The 24,952-nt window shown below is 47.7% G+C and overlaps 1 protein-coding gene across 7 annotated transcripts in view; it reads right to left on the bottom strand.

The window, feature by feature from the left end:
• Nucleotides 1-24,952, bottom strand: part of TUT4 (terminal uridylyl transferase 4) — a 69,541-nt gene that overhangs the window by 4,295 nt on the left and 40,294 nt on the right. For 4 of the 7 annotated variants that reach the window (XM_044002736.1, XM_044002737.1, XM_044002733.1 and 1 more), the window contains 14 exons: nt 22,533-23,275; nt 17,298-17,448; nt 16,394-16,480; nt 14,208-14,311; nt 10,609-10,666; nt 10,414-10,517; nt 8,710-8,799; nt 7,117-7,230; nt 4,761-4,838; nt 4,465-4,642; nt 2,587-2,634; nt 2,417-2,499; nt 2,174-2,289; nt 1,485-1,660 (listed from right to left, as the gene is read on the bottom strand). In XM_044002736.1, the coding sequence (XP_043858671.1) occupies nt 1,485-1,660; nt 2,174-2,289; nt 2,417-2,499; nt 2,587-2,634; nt 4,465-4,642; nt 4,761-4,838; nt 7,117-7,230; nt 8,710-8,799; nt 10,414-10,517; nt 10,609-10,666; nt 14,208-14,311; nt 16,394-16,480; nt 17,298-17,448; nt 22,533-23,275 (2,130 nt within the window). Of the gene's footprint in view, nt 1-20; nt 1,661-2,173; nt 2,290-2,416; nt 2,500-2,586; nt 2,635-4,464; nt 4,643-4,760; nt 4,839-7,116; nt 7,231-8,709; nt 8,800-10,413; nt 10,518-10,608; nt 10,667-14,207; nt 14,312-16,393; nt 16,481-17,297; nt 17,449-22,532; nt 23,276-24,952 lie in introns of those variants that run through there. The other 3 variants (XM_044002734.1, XM_044002739.1, XM_044002740.1) reach the window with 2 other exon arrangements.

Genomic DNA, 24,952 nt, shown 5'->3' with positions numbered 1-24,952 from the left:
GCCAGCCATGACTAGCCAGATGTTTGATGCTTCTTACTCGACAAGCAGTGCCATGGTGGAAGGAGCACCAGGCACAGGAAGAGCTGGGTTTGGACCCTGGCCGAGGGACCCTGGACAGGTCCCTTCCCGTGTCCAATGGCCCCAGCCCTTGGACTGGACTCCTCCTCTCCAGGAGGTTGTGAGAAGATGCCAAGAAATGGGGCCTTTTCTGAGACACAGAAAGGAGAAGGGAAGACTGTCTGGTGGTGAGGGTGCAAGGACACTAATGAGTGTTCCCTTCAGAAGGACTATGTCCTAGAGGACTTGAGGAAAGTCAGGCACACTAGAACATTATTGGTGGAGTTGATCTGTGGATGAACACCACCATTCTGGAGAGCAATTTGGAATCGTTCAAATAAAGCGACTAAAATGTCCATGCCCTTCATGACCTGGAGAGTCCACTGCTAAAGACCCTCCTAAAGAGATCAATGACAAATAGGTTCCACAAACACCAAGATATCAGCCTTTTTGTGGTAGTAAAGAACTGGAAATAACAGATGGCCGCCCCATGGGGAAAAGCTAAATAAACTGTGGTCGGTGAAGGCAATGAGATATTACTGTGCTGTGAGAAATGAGAAAGCTGCTGAATGAGAAAAGGCCAGAGAAGCTTGGAAAGACAGACATGAATGGAAGCAAATGCAGTCAGCAGGACCAGGGAAATAATATCCACAATGACTCCAACAATGGAAACGGAAAGGACATTGCTATGAAATAATCTCATCAATGTTGTGCCCAATCCAAGAATAACCAGGAATAAGCTTGTCCCCAAGTAAGAACGATGGCAAGACCCTTCCTCCCAGTGCAGAAGTGGAGGAGGAGGGACTCACTGGTGCGGAACGCTACATACGCTGTCAGATTTTTTCAATGCATTGGTTGGTTTTGCTGAAATTTTTCTTCTTTTTTTTTTTTTTAATTCTTTGTTATGGTTTTCTGGGAAAGTGAAAGACACAGGAGATGTTTAAGTGAAGGAAAGATCATTAAGAGGAATGCATCCTACTCCAGGAACCTGAAAGCAGAGACAGAACAATGGCTACTCTTCTGGCCTGCCTTCCTGCCCCCTGCTGCCCCCACACTGGATGACTCACTGCTCCCCAACCTCTCATGCCTTTGCTCAGGCATGGTGTCCGCCACAAGCAGCTCTGGATTGCTAATTTCTACCCATTCTCAAAGCCCAGCTCATAGGCATGCTGTCCTCTCACCCAAACTTGAGACAGAATCTCTAAGGAAAGAAAGCACTTAGCACAGAGTCTGCACATAGTAGGCACTTCGTGAATGCCTGCTCCCTTTCTACTCTAGAGTGCCATCAGTGGGAGCAGAAGGATAGGACACCTCCCAAGCACAGTCAGAGCCCCAAGAAGTGGACCAGACTCCTTAGGTCAGCAGCCGGAGGGGCAAGAGGCGCCTCCTTTGGACAGACTGCAGCACACCTGAGCATGGAGGTTTACCTGCCAGACCGTTGCTCCTCTGCCGAGCTTGTTTGTATTCGGGGCACTCTCTTCTGACGTGTCCCACATCTCCACAGATAAAACATCTTTTCTCTCGAAGTTCTCGGTCATCATCCTTCATTTCTTTATCATCTTCTTTCTCATTCTCTTTCTTTTTCAGCCTAAACAGTAAAGCGCTGATGCCAACAACATTGTATGGATAGGTATTTCTAAAGAGCCTTGGCCAATGGAAAACTAAGCCCAAGTGCGAGATCCCCTATCCTCTGAGCTGTGTCCCTCGCTTATGGTAAACTTCACTTAACCCTGGATCCAACGTGAAAGGAAACTTTACAGCTTTACCAGTTATTCCCTGTAGCTCCTTGATAAGGGTCTTTTCCCCCTGGTTGGGAACCATTGCTCTAAGGAATCCAAATTCCTGATGTTTTGCCTAACAGACACAATGATGTTGGGGTCACAGTGTGTGCGTGCGTGCGTGTGTGCGCGCGCGCACGCGCGCGTACTTTACACACTTCTGGCAAAGGCTTAATCAGAATCACCACATTTTCCCTGCTATGAAATAGTGTTTCTCCACCTACCCCCAGCCAGCCCCTCAGCTGCCACCTGCCCTCACTCCTCCCCACCACCCCCAGTCTTTCTTTTAAATCTTGTTTTTGGCAGCTAGAGTTTCTACCAAGTGTTTGTTTGCCCACCTCCTCCTTTTAGGGCAGTCTTTCATGTAGTGCCCAATCTTCCCGCACACACGGCAGCACCGGTCATTGGGAGCCAACTCTCCATCCGTCAATACTTTAGAGTCAAAGAAGTACTCCTAGAAAGAGAAGCACTCACTGATGCCCTCATGGGGAGAACGTGGGCCATTTTGCCTAAAGCCAGTGCATATGAGAAATGCATGACAGGGGATGGGGGGTGGGGAGGGGCTGAGCACGGAAACTTACCGCTTCCCTTCCAACAAGAGGATAAAACGGGGTGCCAAAAAGTTTCCTTCCATTGATAAATGCCTTCATGATGAAATTAGTCACTGGCATGGAAAAAGAAGGCTGATAAGATGCAAACACTGACATTTCCCTGCTCTTAAAGCACAAAGGTGCTATCATGTAGCACTTACTTTTTCTAGAGACTCCAGCACCAAGGTTATGATTCAAGTCAAAAGGATCTGGAAAAGAAGGATTGCCCTTTTTAAGCACTTTGAACACAAACCATAATTTCTAGGTGCAACCAACCAACCCAAACACTCCTTAAGCATTTACCATTGTTCAGAAACCAGGGGAGGCACCAGGGAGACAGGCAAGTGCTGGTGTCTGGAAGCTCTACACCCCGAGGGGAAGGACAGCTTGGCTCGGGCACCTCCTCATTCCTCACCTGACTTCTCCAGAATGCCTCCACAGGGCATCCTCCGCCAGCTAAGGTTTAGCCGTATGTGTGTGTGTGTGTGTGTGTGTGTGTGTACTCCCCATTTAGATTGGAGGCTCCTCGGGGGCAGGTTCTGTCTCCCCCATCCCTTTTGTATCCCCAGCCTGCCTGGCACACAGTACTTCATGCTTATTGACCATTTCTTCACTCCTAAGTCCATGCAAGGTGATTTCTCCCTGTTTGGACGGCAGCCTGAGGCAGAGCCTGGGGGCAGTGCCCTCATTGGTCCCCTCCTGCAGGGCTGCTTTGCTCACCGTGGTTCTCCCAATCACCTTCTGCCCAAGAAGGCCAGTCCCAGCCCATCCCCCCTCCCTTCTGCCGGCCTCTTTCTTTAGGCACAATGGAAACTCTGTTCCCCGAGTGACCACCTCCCTGTCCTTCAGACTCCTCCTATCTTGTGGCACTCAGAACCTCCCTCTCCCACATCTTCCATCTGTCCCCTTCTTGCTATTTATCAAGCCTCTCACCCTAGCACGTGCCCTCATAGCCCTGGCTCCTAACGGCCTCCCCCGGCGTTTGCCGGCCTCCAGGCTCTACCTCCTCCAAGTCTTCCTTTCAGCCACCGAACTGATTTCCCTAAAGCGTGGGTCCGACCATATCACCCCCTATTTAATAAACTCCCATGGCTCCCTAGCATCTCCAGGGTCAAATATAAAATCCCACTTGGTTTTTAAAGCCTTGTGCCCCCTGGCACTCACTAAATGCCCTATGGACCGGCAGTTTTTGTGGGGTGGGCACATCAACAACTATTAGATTAAGGGTCTATGACATCTCAAGTGAATATAAAACAATAAGGTTCCTGTGCTCAAGGATTTTACACTTGACAGGGAGATCCTGCACATATGTACACAGACAAGTCAACACAGGATGATCTGGGGGTCAGGGGAAGCCTCTGCACAGGGATGGCACCCGACCTGAACCCTGAAGGAGCTGAGAATTCTAGAAGATGGAGGGGAGGAGGGAGGGTGTGCCAGGCAGGCATGGCAGCTAGTGCCAAAGCACAAGGAGATGAATCCATGGTGGGTGAAGTGACCTTGATTTTATGATGTTCTCAGTGGTTGGAGAACAGAAGAGATCCATGGGATAGTGGAGTGCATCAAAACTAGCTAAAGCTTTTGCATGACGCTAACTTTGCCACTGGAAAAAGGAAACTGAGGGAGGTCACCATGGATGGCTTAGAGCTTGTGAGTTGACTAAGAGGCTGGGATGCCTTTAGTGAGTGTGAGGATTAGAGGTGTGGTAGGGGGCCTGGAAAGCTCTGTGTCCCTGTGGGAGATAAGTGAAGGGCTTTCTACTGTGAGGACCAACTGATTACTGGAAACGAATGCATTAATTTGTTTTGGTTTTTTTTTAAAGTCTTCCCAGAAGGCCTAAATGACATTGAAATACCTAAGAGAGGCTTAAAAGCCTCACTTCAATCAAACACCCACGGCCCACTGACCACCCGAAGTCCTACAGGCCCAGGCTGATGGTGGAGGCCACACATTGACCTCCCCTGGGGAATGTTCCTTCCTGTTCAGATCCCCAGAGCTGAGATGATCCCAAAGTGCCGGTGAGGCTGCCCAGCAGTTACCTTCGATTGCAATGCATTTGGACGTCCACTGTTTCTCAAATGTGGTCAGCAGCTTCTTCTGACGGATGCTAATAACATATTCCTTGAAATCAAATTCTTCAGTGTAAAAGCGCAGCAGACCCAGCCAGAGCTCCCCCAGTGTCTCTGTGTTTTGGCCCAGGGAAGGCAAACGCTTTTTCTGGAGGGAGAGAGAAGTTTATGACAACGACCCAGCAAAGGGTGGCGTATCCAAGTCAAAATTCTGCATGAACTTACTAGACAGAGCCTATCACAAACAAGAAGACTGTAAGAGTTACCAGCTCCTCCATGTCATCAAAGAAAAAGGCATTCCACCCATCCACCATTCGCTGGGGAATCTGTTTTCCATCAAATATCTGTGGAGAACAAAGTGATGATCTGGTTATTTCATGACAGCTTTGGGGGGCGAAGGGCATCTCTAAGGCCCTCCTCTTCGCTACTTTAAAGGTATTTCCAAATAATAATAGTAGTAGTAATAACTCCTCTAAAAAAAGGTTAGGATCCAAAAGTTAACGGACAATACACACTTGAAAGAATGGTCATGATTGCCTAAAGACATTTTAATAGGAAACACGGTCCAAATAATACACTAACACTGCACCTGTGGCCTGAAACCTGGCCCACTGACAACCCCGTGAGGCCAGCAGTGGAAGGGTTAGGCTCATCTTACTAAGAAAGAAACATACTCAGAGGAGAAAGTGATTTGCAGAGCCAGCAGATTTCCCCACATTTCCATCTTCTTGCAAGTGACAAAGCTGGAATTTGGGCCCAAATGTACCAGCTCCAAGTTTAGGCCTCTTAAATAGGTGTGTGTGCATAGACATGTGTACATACACACCTATGCATATATGCATTGTAGATGCATATATGTGTACATACACGTGTGTATGAAATGAACAAAAATCTATTTTCTTTCTCTCCTCCTTCCCTTCCCAAATGAAGAAGAATATAAAATCTTCCTAATAGATGTGAAGAGTTGAACAAAACAAATTCCGACACAGGCCATGTCTCCAAAAGATGCAAGTCATTCCGTACCAAACCCTCTTTGTCAGGGGAGGGAACAGGGGATGAGCCCTCCGTGCTCCAGAAATCATGGCTGGCCATTGTGATCACGAGTGTCTTTCAAAGCTGTCTGCTTATCACAGTGTTGTCATGGTATAAACTGTCCTGGTTCTGCTCACTTTGTTCCTAGAGTGCAGATTTCTTTGAGACTGTCTTCTTCCTTTCTTGCAGAACATTCAAAGACCCTAACTTGTCTAACCCCATCCCAACTGATGGGGCACCCCCTTAGCTTCCTGCCTACCCCACAGAGTCACCACAAATACTTCTGTACCAGGGGTCGGGGGAGGCTCTCCCCCTTTCTCGGATCTCTCTGGGGAGGAAGGGGCCTTTCGTGGTATTTCTGAGTAGGAATGATACTAGGCTGCCCTTCCTAACAAGACTATAGACAAGCAACACAGGATTTGGCCATGGAGAACAAGCGCTGGCCTTCAAGAGCCTGCACTCTGACGCTCTGTGATTGTCACCAAAGGTCTTTCATTGCTCTGACAGCCTAGAATCCATGCCTCTAAACAGAGTTTGCTTTATGCTCAACCTAGGCCTCCCCCACCCATTTTACACAGAAAGCCCACACTGTCGGGCTTGGCAGTAACCCTCACTCTTCTGCTGGAAAGGCGTCCTGTGAAATGGGGAAGGGGAGAAGAGAAGTAAGGGGAGGAGAGAGCCGCAGGGGCTGGAACTAATTGGTGCCCATGGAAATCCTCTGTATTTACGGCCAGGCCCAGACACTTCCCCATTTGGTGATTTCCTACAAAGTCAGAATCTGGAATCTCCCCAAACCGGCCACCCCCAAGTAGACGCCCTTCTTTGAAACCAGGACTGGACAGACACTTGCAAAGCTGAGGAGGCTACTCAAAGGCCTGACTGCAGAGCAAGTGGAGATGAGTGTGAAGAAAAGGATCGCTCCTGTCTCTTGACAAAATGGGACTCCTGATTCACCGCCCAGGAGGGAACAGGAGTGTACACAAGCTGGGTGCTGGTCAGAGACAAGAGGGAAAGACACAGATCCAGAAAGAGTCCCCAGAAGCTCAGTGTCCAGCCGACCCCAAGGGACAGAATAACTGCTGCCTGGCCCAGATGGGCCAATGTATGCACGTGCCCTACATCTCCCCCCTTAATTTAACGTTTTACCCTTAATAGATATTCTCTGGTGTATTCTGTAGCAGTGAAGACGACGATGACCCTAATGATAGCCAGCACTGGTAGAGCACGTTAGGGTTAATGAAGGGCCTTATAAATATGATCTCTTTGACCCTCACCACGACCTTGGGAGGGAGGTGCCACGTTATTCCCATCTTGCAGATGAAGAAGCCAGGCAGACAGAGATCAAGTGACTTGCCCAGGGTCACACAGCTATTAAGTATCTGAGGCCATCCATTTAGCTACCTCCCAAGCTACCTTGGAAAACGTCACAGAAACTGTCAGTGCATGTGCTCGAGATGTCCCAGACTAAAGAGACGAGAACTTCTGTGCCAGCAGGGACAAAACAATCTCCCTTGCTCTTCCTCTTCCTTCCCTCGTTTAGAAGCGAGCCCCACCCCCCTCGGGCCTGCATCCTCCTTCACAAACACCCACCTCCTGTAGCACTGGGATCACAGGGGGGTCTCTCTGTTGCAGGAAGTACAGCACCATGAGGATGTAAGCGTATGAAGACAAGCTTCCTCTGGACGCATCGCCAATGTCGCAGCGCTAGAAAAACACAAATCATAATTTAAGGGTGAGATCAAACAGTGTAACTACCCCCATGAAGGGCCACAAAGCTGGGAGCTACTGCCCTGGTCTGCTGGTGGGCAGCGTTCCCACCTCCGTGGTGAAGACAGGGCAGACCCGGCATGGCGGGATGACCATCACACCCAGTCAAGGGCAGTGAGCTTCACCCAAAGCTCAGTGTGTCTCCCACTGAGCCACACTCCCCCTCTTATCTATTCTATGGAATATTTTCAGGGAGAAGGCCCTGTGAAGCTCTAAGCCTGGAAGTGAATCGTCAGATTCTCCTGAAATGCTGTAACCATCTCGGTCACATTTGCACATGGTGGGGAGGAGCTGACAGGCAATCGGCAGGAAGAAGGTGGGGTCGGAGCTGGATTTTGTCAAGAGGCATCATGTCAGAGAGCAGGGAGGAGGGAGCGGCTTGCACAGGGCCAGACCCATTCATGGAACCCTCCCTGCTCTCATGGCCTAGGAAGTGAGGGCAGAAAGGCTTTCTAAAGCTGAGCAACCAGAGCTCTAAGGGCAGGAGGCCCAGGGCATTGAATGTCAGGCATAGAGTCTCATCTGGACTTCATCCTGTGGGCAGCAGAGGGAGGGCTGAGGAGGGCCCAACAGACTGGCCAAGGGAAGCTGATCTTCCCTGCTTGTCCCCACATGTGCCGGGGAGGTGGGGGGCCCTGTGGCACACACCCACCAAAGCACCGTGATAAATGGGTTACTCGTGGCTCAAAGTGGTTAAACCGGGGCCTTTCTTCTGAGAAGAGCTCACAAAGGCAGTATGTGCTCTTTGGGCAGTGAGGGCCCTCTTGGGTCTCCTCCAAGGGCTTCACCACAGCCCCAGAAAGGGCCAGGCTAGGCCAAACAGCCTCAACACTGAACAACTTCCATCTTCTTAGAGCGGGGCACCTACTACCAACGTCCCTCAGAAGAACTGCAGTGGAGGCCCGGCATACAGAGCTTAGCCCATCAACACAAGGGACAGAAACACAGCAAACGCCAACACTGTGCAAGACTCACATGTCAACTTCCCTAGGCAAAACAGCACCAAGAACTCCAAGCTTCAGCATTTCCATTTAATTTTAAAACACACACTGCCCCCCTTTCCCAAAGTATTCCTGGGGTGTGGTCAAAATGGAAAAAAAAGGGCTAGTTTTGACATGAGAGAGAGTGTGTGTGTGAGTGTATGTGAGTGTGTGTGTGTGTATACTCACCTACGAGAGGGAGAGAGGGAGGGAGAAAGGGGGAGGGGGGAGGGAGCTCATGGACCAGTGACTTCCCTTCTCTGTCCCCAAGGTCCCTAAACTGTACTGAACACCTCAGGAGGGCAGCACTCACTCGGTAAACCTCATGTGTGAATTCCAAGGGTGAAGTGAAGTAAGATCATTTGAGAAACCCCAGGTCTCCGCAGAGCCCTCCCCACACTGCCTTGCTCCCAAGTCACCCTCCCTGCCTGCGTACCTTGGCAAACACTTTCATGGTGTATCCCAAATACTGCACCCGAGGGTCAATAGCTGCATATGTAGCCAGCATTCTCGTGTTATGCTGAGCCTGAAAAAAAAAAGCCTTGTGTTTGCAAGCATTCAAATCCAAGACAACAGTTCGCAACTCAGGAGCAACCCAAAGCCACCAGAATGGGAAGTCTAGCTTTCCAAGTACCAGCTGCTGCTGGGTCTCCTAGGCTCTATCAGACTGGGGGAGGTGTGGGCCCTGACAAACACGGGCATGCCCACAGATAGGCACTGAGCAAGAGGAAGGGGTGTGTAAGGGAGCTCTGGGAGAGCAGTTCAAAGAGTTAGAAAGGTTGGGCCTAGAGAAGCCCAGACCAAAGTGGGGCAGAGGACAGGGAGTGGGGGAGTGACAGGTGTCTTCACTGATCTCCAGGGGGTTACGTGCATGAGGGATCAGCCTTGTTTACAGGTAGCGAGGTGGCCCAGTGATATCAAGAAGATGTGAGTTCAAACACCGACTCAGACATTTACTGGCTACGCAAACCTGGGCAAGTCATTTAACCCCTCCCGGCCTCAGTTTCCTTGCCTGTAAATAGGGGTCAGAGTAGCAGCCACCTCCCAGGGTTGTGGTAAGCATCATTTGAGTCTGAGGTATCTGGGGTCTGTGGTTTGACACAACCATTTTCCTTTCTACCCCTGCTGATCGTTACCCAGGTGCTCTCTGCTGTGCTCCTGCCCACCCCTCCCCCCATCTCTGCAGCAGCCCCCCAACTACTCTGCTTCACCTCAGAGCCAAATCCCTCCAGAAGTGCATCCTACCAAGCCTCGGGGAGCTCTCTCATGTCAAACCGGTCTCCTTGTGTTAACATCTATCGTTCATTGTTATGGTTTTATTAACTTTTTAAAAGGGAAAGGTACTATAATAGAGGGTGCTCACTGGAAAGGAATTTTTATTTTGTTTCGTTCATTCATTCACTTGTTCAGATAAATAGATCCTTTAGCGGCTTCCCCAATGGCATTATCCTGAGGCCCTTCACCTCCTGGCTGCCCTCCCCAAGAAGGCCTGCAGCTTCTCAGTGTTCTTCCTAAAACGCAGAGCCCAGAAATAGACAACACGCTCCATCTGTGGTCTCTGCAGGGCTGAGAAAAGAGGAATCGACGGCTCCCTAGTCCTGCGCACTCTGTCCTTCTGCGCTCTGCTTAAGATCCCATCAGCCTTCTCAGTGCCAAATACTGCCCTCCGAACCGAGCCTGCAGTCTGTAAAATCCTCTGCACTTTGCCGTCCCAGATTGCGCTACCAAAGTTGGTTTTATTAAATGAAGTACAAGACTTTCCATGGATTCTTATGCCACTTTACACCTTATTATATTTGGCCCCGCACAGCCACCTGTCCAGATCCAAGTGTCTCAACTCAGCCACTGAACTGGCCATTATCCCATCTCACTGCTGCCTTTATCCAAGTCACGGATAAAAAATAGGAACTGAGCCACTGTTCTCTCAGGACTTACTCAGCTGGAGGAAGAACTGGCTGCCAGATGAACAAGCAGGCCTCTCTCTGAGCTCCTCTATCTTGGCCTTGAGGTCAGCACCCATAGTTTTGGGGCCCCTTTCTTACTAAGTCCTCAGAGGAACAAGGGGACAGTGGGGCAGTGGCAGCCCGAAGCCTGAGGCGCTCTCTTTTTTCTGCCTTGAGACAGACAACGAGAAACTTACCAAGGTATTGTATAAGCTGATGTCTCCTTCTAGCCCACTCCGCCTGTGTTCAAATTTTACGATAGGCACTTTGGCAGTAGTTATAGGCAAGATGTTTTTTAAACCTAATAAATAAAACAGGACTTCTTCAGTTTGGGAGACAACTTCCCATCATGCAAACACTATACACACAGAGCCAAAATTTAAAACACATACCTGGATGTCGCTTCAGAATTTTTGCCAAACCTTCGATTATTTCCTTACAATTCAATTTCTACAAAATGAAACAAAAATGATAAAGAATTAATTTTTAATACTGGGGTTTTATCCATCTGAACCATCCCAAGGTCCTGATTCAGTGTGGACAATATCGAGCTCCCATGTCTAACTCTGATGCCATATGCTACAGGCAAAACTACATTCACCAGAGAGCAAATGGAGGACTAGAATTCTGTTCCATCCCTCAATTTTGAGAAAGTGAGAGGCAGCATGGTATGGCAGGAAGAACACTGAGCCAGCAGGCAAGGAGAAAACGGGGTTCCAGTCCTGGCTGTGGGACGTTTCAGCTGCCCAAAGATAGGAAACGACCACATGTGACCACAGGCACCCAAAGTGACGTCACTGTGCCTCAGTCTGTAAGTTTCTCATCTGTGGAAGGGGACAGCCCTGCCCGTCCAAGAAGGGCAGCAGCCAGGAGGCCAGCTTGGTACTGGGAAGAAGCCCCTTCCTCTCTCGGTGCCTCCAGGAAGCCCACTAAGATTGTAAGCTCCCTGCACAAATAGAAACAGGCCCCAAATTCCTCCTGCATCCCTGGCTTTCCTCAAGACTCCGCTCAAAGCCACCTGCTGTCAGCTGCCACGCAGCGCCTCCCTGCCAGCACCTCACCAAGAGGGTCTCCAATGCACCCCGGGAAGATTGTCTGTGTTCATGGTCACCGGCACACAAGCTCACTCCCAGGGGGCAGGGACTGTGTTTTTGCCTTTCTCTGCCCCTCTTAGAGGCAGAGAATAAGTACTTAATAAGTGCTTGCTGACACACACACGGACATCCATCCAGCCACCCATACAGAGGGAGGGGCAGCAGCAGGACCCATAATTTCACTGGCAAGAGGAGCTCTGGGATAAGGATGAGCCCTTGGTTCACCAAGATCGGTGCCTTCTCTGCGCTGGAGCACTGAGCTGTTAAGGGACTTCCCAAGGGTCACACAGCCAGGTGTGGCCGAAGCCAGGTCTTCCAGGCTACAAGGCCAGGCCAGCACACTGCCAGGTGATGCTTCACTCTGACACTTCTCAGCACTTATGGAGCCCAACAATCTCCAGAGATCACCTCTTCCAACCTGGCCCCATTAGCTGAGGCCCTACTGCGTGCCAGCACGGCATGCCACGCCTCTGTCTTAACCCCCAGGGAACAAACAATGGAGACAACACGTTCTCTTTCTGACCAGCTCCGTCGGGATGGCCTGAACTGCAGCATCCTTCCAAGCAGGAGAAGAGACTTAATGTTAGAAAAAGCTCTTGGGATCCTCAGCCACTGCCAGGCGTGGGAGACCCCTGTCCCAGACAGGCTCCCTGTCCTTCCGTGCCCTGAGCTGCCATGCTCAGTAATGGGCACCCCATGAGCAGTGGTTTTAAATGTTCTCTTTTCTTATTCATCCCAGAAAGAAGCAAAGACTGACTGGTCCCTGCCCCTCCAGTGAAAGCTTCTGTTACAGCCGTTCAGGATTCACAGGGTGTGGAAAGAGCTCCCAGCCAAGGGAGCGGAGGCTCTGGAGGGAGCCACACACCTGCTGCCCTAGCTTTTCTCTCTCCTCCACAAGGAATTCACTCACTCTCCAGCACGACTCTGCACAGACAAGCTTCCCTTTTCCTCAGCTTTGCTTTCGAAAGCAAACACAGGAATAGTGACTAAAAATACATCACATTTTCTGTTAAACAAAAATAGCTAAGATTACAAGCTTTTCTTGGACTAAAAAACCAAAGCCGAGGCCCCTCTGCCAACTCCTTCCATTTCATGCTGTGCATGGAAAGGAGGCAGCTCACAAGTGGACGTCCACAGATTCCCCGGGACCCTGTAGCTTCTCCACATAATGGGAAACAGCTCCCTGGGGCCTGATGAAAGAAGTAGGTGGTAGTGACTCTTCAGAGCACTGACCAAAGAAGAGTGACTTTGGGAGAACCTGGTCTGCCCCGGCGGCCCAGTCTCCTGATTCGGCAGGATCAGCAGGTGCCCACAAGATGAAGGGCCTGTCTGCCCAGGGACCTGCTGGAGCACTCCAGCCTATGGACACACCTCTGGCCCCCATTCCATACTTGAAGCTGTGGGGTTCCCTTCCCAGGGCTGTGGCTTGGTGAACGGGGGAAAGGGCAGCCCCCTTTCCTATTGCTGGGGCCACATCAGACAGTCCTGTAGTCCTGATGGCCTGTGGCAGACGTGGAACACGGCTTCGTGTAAGAACTTTTAGAAGCGGTAGGTAGCTCAATTCTCACCCACAGTTACAGGGCTAGTCAGTGTCACATCCGGGATCAACAACTGCCCAGGACAGACTGACTTCTCTGAGAGGCTGCTATGCTGGTGGAGCAAGCCTATGATTTAGCCATAATCCACCGGGATTTTTAGCAAATAAAGTTTAGGCAAAACTGGGTATCCTCTAACAACCTTAGCTAGACTCACTGTCTTCCCACAAGGCCTCTTGTCTCCACTGCCACTGTCCAGGGCACCACCATTCTTCACACCCTCAGTCCCCTGCTTCCCGTAGGTTCCATCACCAAGTCACCGAACCTCACCAACTCTTTCTCTCTGCTCACACTCACTACCTGTGGTTCAGGCCTTACCACCTCTCACCTAAAAAGGGCTCTTCGATCTTCTCTGACTGGGCAGCCCATTGGCAAAAATGGGGGGCATATGCCCCAAATCTATGTGTTTACTTATTCACACCTTACATGCACAATGGGCACCACTCTACTGCTGGGTTTTATGCACACTGTAGCATGTTCACCAGCACAGACATTTGACAAAGGACAGAAATCAGAGCTAGCATTTAGAGAGCACTTCACACGTGTCCTGGAATTTGGTCTTCACAACAACCCCGGGAGGAAGGTGCTACAGGGATGGAAGAATATTTGATCCTGGAGAGAATGAGGAGCTCCTGGAGTTTGCTGTGACAGCAAAAGAGGGGGAAGAGATCTGAAGCTGAGACAGCAACTAAGAGGGAGGAGGTGATGAGGGCTTGTGTGAGTCTAATAAGTCGGTCAGTCAACAAGCACTTATTAAGCACTTGCTATGTGCCAGACACTGTGCTAGGGATACAAAGAAAGGCAAAAAATGGTTCCCACCCTCCCACAGCGCACATTCTAATTAATGGAGGAGTCGACATGTGAATAGCTAGGGACACATGGGATAGATGGAGACTGCATTGAGGTAATCTATCCTCCTCAATAAACTTCTATGGCTCCCTATTGCCTTTAGAACAAAACAGAAAAATCCTGATGAGCTCTGAAAGCTCTTCATGACCTAGACCCAGACCCACTTCTCTTTCCACTCACTATGTTCTACGAGTCAGCCAAAGGGGCCTTCTGTCTGCTCATATGCAGTCTCTGGCTCTTCCTGCAAGACACAGGAGGGCCACCACCACCTCCTACAGGAAGCCTGTCTTCCCAACCACCCCACATTCTCTGTGTCTTTCCTCTCACTAGATGGCAGGCCTGTGGTACAGGAGATCACTATGGGAGTTTGACAAATGTTTGCTGAATTCTCTTCAGCAGATGGATACAAAAGCTTCTTAGGGCAACACCGACTGCCCCAATCCCCACTGTTACCTCAGCATTTTCGTGACCATCAAGCGTCATGCAGATATCAAGGTCGCTGTCGCGGAAGCCAAATCCATTCTTTGAAGAACCGAACAAGCAAAGCCTGGCCTTTTCTAATCAAAAGAAGAAACCAAAATGTGTAAGGGCCGTGTACTCAGTTTTCAGTCCCTCCAAAAACTAGGATTAATGGGGAGAACTGTGTGAAACCTTGAGATGATGCCATCAGGTCCAAGATGGAAACTGAACGAGAAATCACAAAGCTATGAACAGACCAGGCACAAAGCAGGGTTTTAAGCACACAGGCCTCTCTAGAAAGACAGATCAGAAAGGGGAACAAGGGCTGGCTGTGAAAGCTGAGTTTGCTCCTATGCAGAGAGCTGTCTTCTGTGGCCTATACCAGAGGGGAGGGAGTGCCAGGCCCCACGGAGATCATTACCAATTGGCTCACGTGCACCTTGGGGAACTGGCTGAAAGAGAAGGCTCCGTGACATTCTAGGGTAGGCTGCTCAGCACTCCTTCCTTTGGGTTCCTCAAGCCACAAAAGGCTCCCCGAAGGGCTTTCTGCCTTTCCAAGGCAGTGTGGCACAGTAGGGAGGGCCATGCTGGACCTGGCTCGCTGGGCAGGTTCTATGGACTTCTCTAGGAGGCTCCTCAAGAGTCCTTGAGCTAGAAGCTAAGCAGCCTGCCTTATGCTACCAGGACCTCTTCTAGCCACTCAGCTGCTTTTGATCCTGAAGTTTAGTAAATGTAGGCATCTCTTTCCCATTTAGCTCCTGGGCTTTTTCCATTTCTGTACCCTGAATGCCTGGCATTCATGCTTGGCAGGGAGTAAGTACTTCTGGAATGGATTTTGCGGGGGCGGGACAGGGCAATGAGGGTTAAAAGTGACTTGCCCAGGGTCACACAGCTAATAAGTGTCAAGTGTCTGAGGCTGGATTTGAACTCAGGTCCTCCTGACTCCAGAGCCAGTACTCTATCCACTGTGCCACCCATCTGCCCCCTGGAATGGATTTCTGAAACATGCCTATTGCCTTAAAAAAAATTCTGCCAAAGAAAACCAAAGCTTTACATTGAGGTGGTTTCTGGATGACAAATTGCATTCTTTTGATGGACTATCATCATAAACTTGTTCCTACCAGCAACTCAACACATTTTGTAGAACCAAGGGCTCAGCTTTGAGAGGTCAATCCATTCTTGTTGAGGCTTGAAAATCATGCTTTACTAAATAGCACCTTGGTAAACCAAGGGTGAATTTCTCCCTGAAGTTAGCAATTTATTTCACAGAAACTGTTTATCAGCAAGGCGAAGACACTCACACAGGTTTGCTCCCAACCCATCGTGGCCCAGAGGCCATGTTGACCTGTTGGCCATGGTTGTGTAGCTCATAAAAGCAGGAAGACTTTGAACTCAAGGCCCCTTAAGCCATACCCAAGAGCTCTTTCTTTCTTTTTTTTTTTTGTTTTTTTGTGAGGCAATTGGGGTTAAGTGACTTGCCCAGGGTCACACAGCTAGTAAGTAAGTATCAAGCATCTGAGGCCAGATTTGAACTCAGGTCCTCCTGACTCCAGGGCCAGTGCGCTATCCACTGTGCCACCTAGCTGCCCCCCCCCCCAAGAGCTCTTTCAAACACCACCAAGCTGTCTTGATTCACTTTACTTCCCCAAATGCTTGCAGAAGGATTGAGATGACCTTGCTGAAATCTCAGGCTTGTGAGGGACCCACCAGAGCTTCTATGTCTAAAGACAGGGTGATTGTTGTAGCTGGATGGTTGCATTCTTTGTACCTGGGTCCCCAGGCAGGGACTGAGAAGAGTAAGTGCTTAATGAATTGACTGATCAGTAAGTGAAAAGGAACTTGGGACCTTCATGAACACACCTCAGGACACAGATCCCATTACTGGTCACCAGTACAAATTCATGTTTACCCCAATGGACAATTATTCTCTCTGCAAACATGACAATGTGCCCTTATGTATTAAAGATCAGCTCACGGGGGCAGCTAGATGGCGCAGTGGATAGAGCACCGGCCCTGGAGTCAGGAGGACCTGAGTTCAAATCCGGCCTCAGACACTTGACACTTAGTAGCTGTGTGACCCATGGCAAGTCACTTAACCCCAATTGCCTCACTAAAAAAAAAAAAGATCAGCTCACTAGAAAAATGAAAAAAAAAATGCATGGCAAATCTAAACAACATACCATTATATTCTTTTTGAATAAACCTTTCCAAACTGGCTAAAATTTGCTCTCTGCTTTGTTGTTCAGAAAATGGAGGTGATAATTCATCTAAGAGGGAAAGAAGAAAAGTTAAAAACAATGAACCATGATAACGCATTTGATTTTTTAACTAAACCCCCTTCTATGTCCCTCTCTTCATTATTGCTATGAAAGTTTAGGGGGAGGGGCAGAAGAAAGTATCTTACAGACTCTCCTCTATTTCCTATCTTGCCGACTAGCTACACTGTCCCCACCCAACACCCAACTGAATTCTCCCCATTCTCAACATGGGCCCCCCTCTATAGTCAGGCCTGATGCTTCTCTATCCCCCGAACAGAGGGAAATAGATTTGCTCCTGCTTCTTACTCATGCTGTTGCAAGGAGAATGCCACTCCCCTTTCCCTACAAAGACAAGGGCCAAAATTTCTCTCTCCCTGAAGTCTTCATTGCTCAACCCTCAAATCCTCTATGGCTTTCCCATTCCCTGAATTCCCCACAGTATTCTCAAGTGGATGCCACAATTTAACTTTTTGTACTTGGTATTATTTGCGGGTTCTTGTTCTCAAGCTAGATAAGTAAATTCTTTCAAAAGGAGCAACTTTTTCCTTTCTTTCTCTGAGAGCACTTAGGTGAAAGGAACACAAGTCTCTTAAATATTTGTTAACTAACTGATGGATGACATTGAACTTTGCTAATCTTTGGCAGTCCCACGTCTGTCAATGTATGATTGCCAAGCTGGACTACCAGCATCTCTCAAGCCCACAAACAACTACTTATACTCCTCACCAAACTTTTTACAAACTTCTGTTGAAACAAATGGGAGGGGAACAGGCCAGGGTCCAGACACTAATTCGGTTCTGGCCATTTCTTGTAAAAATGTACTCACCAAAGCATTTTTTACACACAAGATCAAGTATATCCCGAAATCGATATGTCATTGGTGGTAGAGGTTTGAGATCAATTTTCTTGAAATCATCTGGGCAGTCATTTTTGGAATGCCCATCTCGCTTGCAGATGCTGCATACTATGGTTGGAGGCTGAAGAGAAAACACACACACATACACACAAACACAAAGAAGAAAAGCAACTAAGCCTTTGGGATATCATTTCCCAGCCACAGGAATTCCCTGTAGTTAGGTCCAAAGCATGTACACTTCAGCTGATTAAATGTGCTAAACAGCCGAGGAAGACTTATATGATTAAGAATAATTTCCCTTGAGCCAATAGCTTCTATCTCCTCTTTTCCAAAAGATGCTGATAGATGAAAAGTAAAATGTATATCAAGTAACTAAATGACCCAAAACGGGGTCCAGAAAATAGTATTTTCAAAAAAATCAGAAGGCATGGATAATTCAGATATCTTTATTAACCCAGAATAAAGAGCTGATCAGTCAACCGTCTGAAGTAAAAAGCCACTGTCTATATAATATTCTAGTAACGAATGAAATAGATTAATTTTAAGTAACGGGCTTCTTGTGATAACATCCTTTGTCCTGAAAGGTGTAGTGAGGATATAGGGTCAGGGCACACAGTACACCCAATCGCCTCCTTCTCTGAGACTCAAGACAATGAGCTGGTGAATAAAAGTACAAAAATTATCCCCCTTCCCCCAAAGTAAATCACAGCAATGATGACGATGATAGCAGCTAGCATTTATATAGCACTTGTGCTAGGCACCAGACTCAGCATTTCCACTTACTGTTGAATAAGAGATTTCTGTCAAGACTGTCCTCCTTTCTCTACTCACACTTCCTCAAGCAATCCATTCTTTGTTACTGCACTCCATGCCGTGCTTAAGGATGGAGGCAGAAAAGTTTAATAGTTTGTCACTAGAAGATAATGTCCTTGTTTTCCTTAATAATCTATTTAGCATACATGATGCCTGTTTTTATCATGCATGAATTAGAGCTCGTGTCAATTGTATTGTAGTTACATATACAGCATCTGGAATAATCTGACTTGGTAAAAATACTAGGTACCTTTACTCTTTTTTGGGGGGTGGTGGTGGTGGTGGTGGTGGTAAGGCAATTGGGGTTAAGTGACTTGCCCAGGGTCACACAGCTAGTTAAGTGTCAAGTGTCTGGGGCCAGATTTGAACTCAGGTCCTCCTAAATCCAGGGCCAGTGCTTTATAGTCACCTTGGGGCAGCCGGGTGGCACAGTGGATAAAGCACTGGCCTTGGATTTAGGAGGACCTGAGTTCAAATCTGGCCTCAGACACTTGACACTTAACTAGCTGTGTGACCCTGGGCAAGTCACTTAACCCTCATTGCCCAACAAAAAAATAAATAAAGTGCTTTATAGTCACCTTTACTCTTAATTTGCCATTTAGAGCTTAAATGCCTTTGAAAAATCAGGGCACATAAGGCAAATTAATAAAATCAGAGGGAAAACAAACCATCGAAGTCCCAGGAGGAGACTGGGAGGCCCGGCGGCCTAGTGAGAGTATGACTATCCTAATGGCATTGTGGATAGAGAGTACTGTCATATTCTACCCCCATACCAGGCTGTTTCTGCCCCAGATGTTTCTGCACTTTCCAGGAAAATTACACTCAGGGAAACATTTTCCATTGTATGACAAACTCTCTTTGGCCAACAGATCCAAGGATCACTTTCATAAGACTCAATTTCAAATTTTTTTAAAATTTAAATTTCAGTACCTAACAATCTATTGGCTTTTCTCCTTTCCCTACCCACTTTTTACCTCCCCCTTACATAACTCTATTTTGCATCTGCACTGTGACCTCCAATCCCTCGACCCCTCAATTTTCCCAGGCCTTCTCCCCTGCACTAACCACTCTCTCCTCTTCTCCCCATCTTGACCCCTTGGTGAACCAGTTCAATTCTACTCTTGAGCCTCCAGCCCTCTTGTGCCCTTCCATGCCTCCGCCTTGGATCACTCCCACCATCTGTCACCTTCACTTCCATACACATGCTGCTGAATGAAGGTAAAGAAAATCACACATGGGGCAGCTAGGTGGCGCAGTAGATAAAGCACCAACTCTGGATTCAGGAGGACCTGAGTTCAAATCCAGCTTCAGACACTTGACACTTACTAGCTGTGTGACCCTGGGCAAGTCACTTAACCCTCATTGGGGGGGGGGGGGGGGGGGGGGAGAAAGAAAAAAAATCACACACTTGTTCTGAGTCCACTACAAATTTTTGTTATACAACCTCAACTGGGCCCTCCCTGCTGCATGGCAATCTTACTGCACCTCCCTTGTCAATTCACTCTCTCACTCCTCGAAGTTCTTCCAAACCTTCTCATCCCTCCTCAAACCTCCCATGGTTTCCACTTCCCCCACTCTCCCCATTTAGAACCTTGCCTTATATTTTACAGAAAAAATTGAAACCATTGGTCGTGAGCTCCCTCTTCTCCCATCACTCAGGTGCTTTCTGCTCTTCTCTCCTCCTTTACCTCACTCTCACACACAGGTGACCCTACTCCTCATCAAGGCTAACCTGCACAAGTGACCCCATTCCATCCCATCCCCTTCAACAGATTACCCCCTCTATTGTCTCCCTCCTCTCCACTGGCCCGCCCCTTCCCTACTGCCTACAAACACGCTCATGTTTCCCCCATCCTGAAAACCCCTTCACTTGACTCTTACAGCCCTGTTAACTATTTAACTATTGTCCTATATCTCCTCTGCCTTTTGTAGCTTGAACTTCTGGAAAGGGCCATATACAACCCAGTGCTTTTGCTTTCTCTTCTCTCAGTCTCTTAACTCCTTACAGTCTAGCTTCTGACCATGTCATTCCATCAAAACTTAAGAGTGATCTCTCGGGGCAGCTAGGTGACTCAGTGGATAGAGCACCGGGCCTGGATTCAGGAGGACCTGAGTTCAAATCCGGCCTCAGACACTTAACACTTACTAGCTGTGTGACCCTGGGCAAGTCACTTAACCCCAATTGCCTCACACACACATACACCAAAAAAAAAAGAAGAAAAAAGAGTGATCTCTTACCAAATGCACTGGCCTTTTCTTAGTCCCTGACTTCACTGCAACCTCTCACACTGTGGATCACTCTCTCCTCCTTGACTCTTTCTTCTCTCTGGGTTTTCAGGACACGCCTTTCTCCTGGTTCTCCTCCTACCTCTCTGACTGCTCCTTCTCAGTCTTCTTTGCTGGATTCTCATCCATAATACCCTCTAACCATAAATGTTCCTCGGTTCTGTCCTGGGCCTTCTTCTCTTCTCCCTCTATACGTCACCACCTAGTGACCTCATCAGCTCCTGTAGATTTAATTCCTACCTCTATGCTGATAATTATAAAATCTGCCTTTCCTGTCCCAACCTTTCAGACACCTCAAAATGGATGTCCAGCAGACATCTTAAAGTCAGTATGTTCAAAACAGCCTCCTTCTACCATCCCTATCACTGTAGAGGGCAGCGTGCTCCTTCCAGACCCTAGGAGTCAACCCGCATTCTTCACTAGCTTTCACGCTCTCCACATCCAAGCTGTTGCCAAGGCATGTGGATTTCACCTCTGCAGCATCTCTGCTGACATTGCCCTCATCACCTCATGTCTAGACCACTGCAGTAACTGCTGGGGAGTCCACCTGCCTTCAGTCTCTCCCCACATCAAGTGATTTTACTAAGATGCAGGTGCAATCATATGACCCTCCTACTCAACAAACTCCAGTGGCTCCTCTTGCCTCCAGGATCAAATGCAAAATCCTCTCTGCTTGGCCTTCAAAGCCTTTCCAGTCTTCCTACACCTCACTCCCCAACGTGCACTCAGATCTGGTGCCACCAGCCTGCTGGCTGTCCCATGAACGAGACGCTTCATCTCTTGGCTCTGGGCTGCTCTCTATGCCTGGAATGCTCTTCCTCCTCATCTCTGCCTGGCTTCCTTTAAGTCCCAACTAAAGTCCCATCTTCTATAGGAAGGCTTCCCTCACCCCGCTTAATTCCAGTGCCTTCCCTCTTCTAATTATTTCCTATTTATCCTGTATATGGCTTGCTTTGTAGAGATGTTTGTACGCTGTTCCCCCCATTAGATCGGAAGCTCCTTGAAGACAGGGACTAACTTTTGCCTCTTTTTGCATCCCCAAAACTTAGCCTGGTGCCTGGCACATAGTAAGTGCTGAATAAATGCTTACTGAATGAATGATAAAGGCAGCAGGACAGAATGCGTTGACTCAAAAAGTTTTACTTTTAACAGGATTTCCTAGGTAGTGAGCAAGTTTCTGAGGACAACATTTATTACTGGGTCACAGGATCATAAATTTAAGGTTGATGGATCCTTGGAGGGTCATCCAGCCTAATCCCCTCATTTTATAGATGAAGAAACTCATCTGTAACCAGAGAGACTGACTTGCCTGGGATCCCACTGAGGCAGTATTTGGATGGGTCTTTGGAGGGGGAGTCTCCCCAACTCTAAGCACAATCTCTCTTGGCGCTGTGCACTGGCAATCAATGATCATGTTCCTTTTATGCTAGGCATTTCATTTTTTTTGTTTATTTGGTTTTTTTAGGCATTTCATTTTTAAGACTATCCCTTTTCAACGACTGCCCCTTTTTTATAGAGAGAGAAACTGAGGATCTATGATTGGTAGAGTTTGAGACTCCACCTAGAGAGTAGCTGAGTCTGAAAGATAAGATTTGACTGCTAGAAGTTTTGGTTCCTGGTTCTGCCTTCCCCAAATGAGTATTCAGGGGGTATCACCACACATAAAACAACAAACAAGCATTAAATGCTCTATGAATATGCAATATTCTGTATCATGGCAGGAAAAAGATGAATTATGGCAAATAGGGAAAATAAGCAAGACGCCTGTCGAGCTGAGTGCCACGAAACACATGGACTCAGTTTTCTGTGATATGGGGAAGGGAAGCCAATGGTTTGAACTGAAACTTCTTTTGTCACAATGACAAAATGATATTTTAAAGAAGCAACTAACTATCAGCTGAAATGCAAATAGCAGAGGCCTTGTTTGTTGGATAAATGAACAGAAACAATGAAATCTGGTTCTGGAGCAACAATACCACCAAAGAAAAATGTTAACACTTAGGGATATACAAATTGTGAAGAGAGAGAGATAGGGAATAGGCCAAAGGATCACTGACAAGGCTAAAAGCTTTTTTTCTTTTTTGAGAGAGAGAGAGTGTGTCCTACCTTGCCAGAAGTCAAAATAAACTTATCAAACACATAATGCATTTCTGGAGGGCAGAGCTGGTCTTCATCTTTAAGGTCACAAGCTTCTGCCACAGCTTGGCAGTGGGGAGAGGTAGCTGATGTGTCAATGTCAGTGCATGGAGTCGGCTGCAAACACTTTGTTTCCAAATCTGACCTGCAGGGGGTCCCCTCCAGTTCGTTAATGGCGTCTGGGTCAGGTGACCTGTGCTCACGGCAGTGACACTGGAGGCTGTCTTCCTCTTTCAAACAAGGCTCTGAGGGCTCCGAGTCATGCTGCTCTTCCAGAGATTTTGGCTCCAACTCGTAGCCATCATTAGGAGTCCAAGGTTCCCGAGCGTCCTGGTTATAACTGGCATCAGCTTCGTCCAGTTTCTTTCCCAAGCGGCCTACGTCCTTCCTACATCTCTGGGATGCACACTCCGCCTCGTTACATTCATCAGACTGACAAATGTGTGCTCCACACCCACTTCCTGGCTTGGTCTTCTCTACACTTTCCCCTTGGAGAAGGCAACCACTGGTGCCCACGTCTCCAGACTTAGCAGGCTTCTTGTTGCTCATTTTCCCCCTCTCCTTCTTCCTGGAATCCACCTTAGACTTATTCCCGTCTTTACTCTGAGGACAAGCAAAATATTTATAGGCTGTCCTGAACCTCTCCAGGATATATTCAAACACCATCTGGCTATTCAAACTCCGTGCAACATTCCTCTTGAGTGCAAAAGGGTCTAGTGGGAAAGAAAAAGGCCAGCATGTTAATATGTGTTTCTAAAATGCACTTAAAAATCCATGCCTTAGCTCTTAACTCTATGACTTTCATCTCAAAGTAAGGCCTGGTCCTGTCCTTGTGGAGCAGGGGAGAAAGGCACTGATGGACACGGGCAACCACAAACACAGGACAGTGAAACGTGCAGGCAGAACAAAGTGATGCTCGTTTGCAAGAGGGGCCTCAGAGTCCTGGGAGGAGCCTGGCAGGAGCCGACTGAGATGAGCGCTGGGTTTGAATCCTGTCTTTGCTAATTACCAAGCTGTGTGACCACAGACAAGTCACTTCCCTTGAGTCTTGTCATGTGCAAAATGAGAGGGGGGCCAAAGGGGATCTCTGGTGTGCTCTTCAGCTCTAGACCTGTGATCCTACGAGGCGCATTTGGGCTGAGTCTTAGAGAGGTGGAAGATGCAACGACATGGACAAAGAGGTGAGGGAAGGGGCTGGAACCAACTGGCTAAGGAAAAGGCAGGTGGTCCATCCAGAATTAGAGAAAATCTATGAGACAAAGAAGCAAGAATCTTACTAGGAATTGTGGGGGAAAACTGATGAAGGGCTACTACCAGATTTTTAAATGTATTATAAGCAGCATTTACTTAGTGCTAGACGAAAGTAAGAAAAAAAGTCAAGGAAACAGAGTAGAGGACACCAAACCAGGGTCAACTGGATACGCGATGGATCCTGCTACGGAAGGACCCAAGAGAAGGCAACTTGGACCCCACCGTGGTGAAAAATGAGTTGAGAGTCACACTTTACCAGATATATCCATTGTGAGAAATTCCTAAAGTTCCAACCATCTAAAATTTTTCTTAAACCTGCCTAGGGATAAAGATTATTAGAAAAAAGAATGACATTTATTCACTGCAAATGACATAAAAAGTCATCAAATGCTTGGGAAAAATTATCAAATGGATCTTGAGGAACAGCTCAACAAGCTTATATGAATGTGATGGAAAATAACTGGAGTTACGTGTTACATAATGAAACACACACTAGCTGTAACAGTATATTATATAACTCTATATTCCATAAGGAACGGCAAAAAAAAGAGGAATTTTCAGAAATAGAGAAGCTGTGTGTGACTTGCTATAGAGCCAAGCAAGTAACACAAGGAGAATACAACAAAAAAGTAAATGAAGAAAACACTAGAACAATAACCACTGATTCTCGCCACCCCCCATTTCTATCAGTGGGCCAATACTGATTTTAGGTGACTGATTCTGGAACATGCTTCCTTCTCCTCCAGAGAGAGGTGAGGGACCACCGGGGCTAACTGTCCACACTCCAAGTCAGGGAGAAGCTCTGAATCAGCTAGTTTTGCTTACCTGTTTGTATATGGGAGGTAGTACTGTAGGAACTTTATGGGGTAACTGGTTTAAAAAACAAAATGCATCCAAAAAAGTTACTAAATAATAAAGGGTGCTAGACAACAAAAACAGTACGTCCATAATAAAACATGTAAGGAGGGGAACATGGTCAGTATTTCTGATAAAAATGTGACATTTGGAATGAATATAAATTGATGAGTGAAACCCATTCCTCAGTGCATTAAAGGATGTGAATAGAAGTCCTGGGGGGAGGAGAACACATTTTTAATCACAATTTGAAAAACTTCTGATTCTTTGACAATTAGAGAAAT

Source organism: Dromiciops gliroides, chromosome 4, assembly GCF_019393635.1.
Source record: "Dromiciops gliroides isolate mDroGli1 chromosome 4, mDroGli1.pri, whole genome shotgun sequence".
NCBI lineage: Eukaryota > Metazoa > Chordata > Mammalia > Microbiotheria > Microbiotheriidae > Dromiciops > Dromiciops gliroides.
This window is presented reverse-complemented; position numbering and strand designations above follow the sequence as displayed.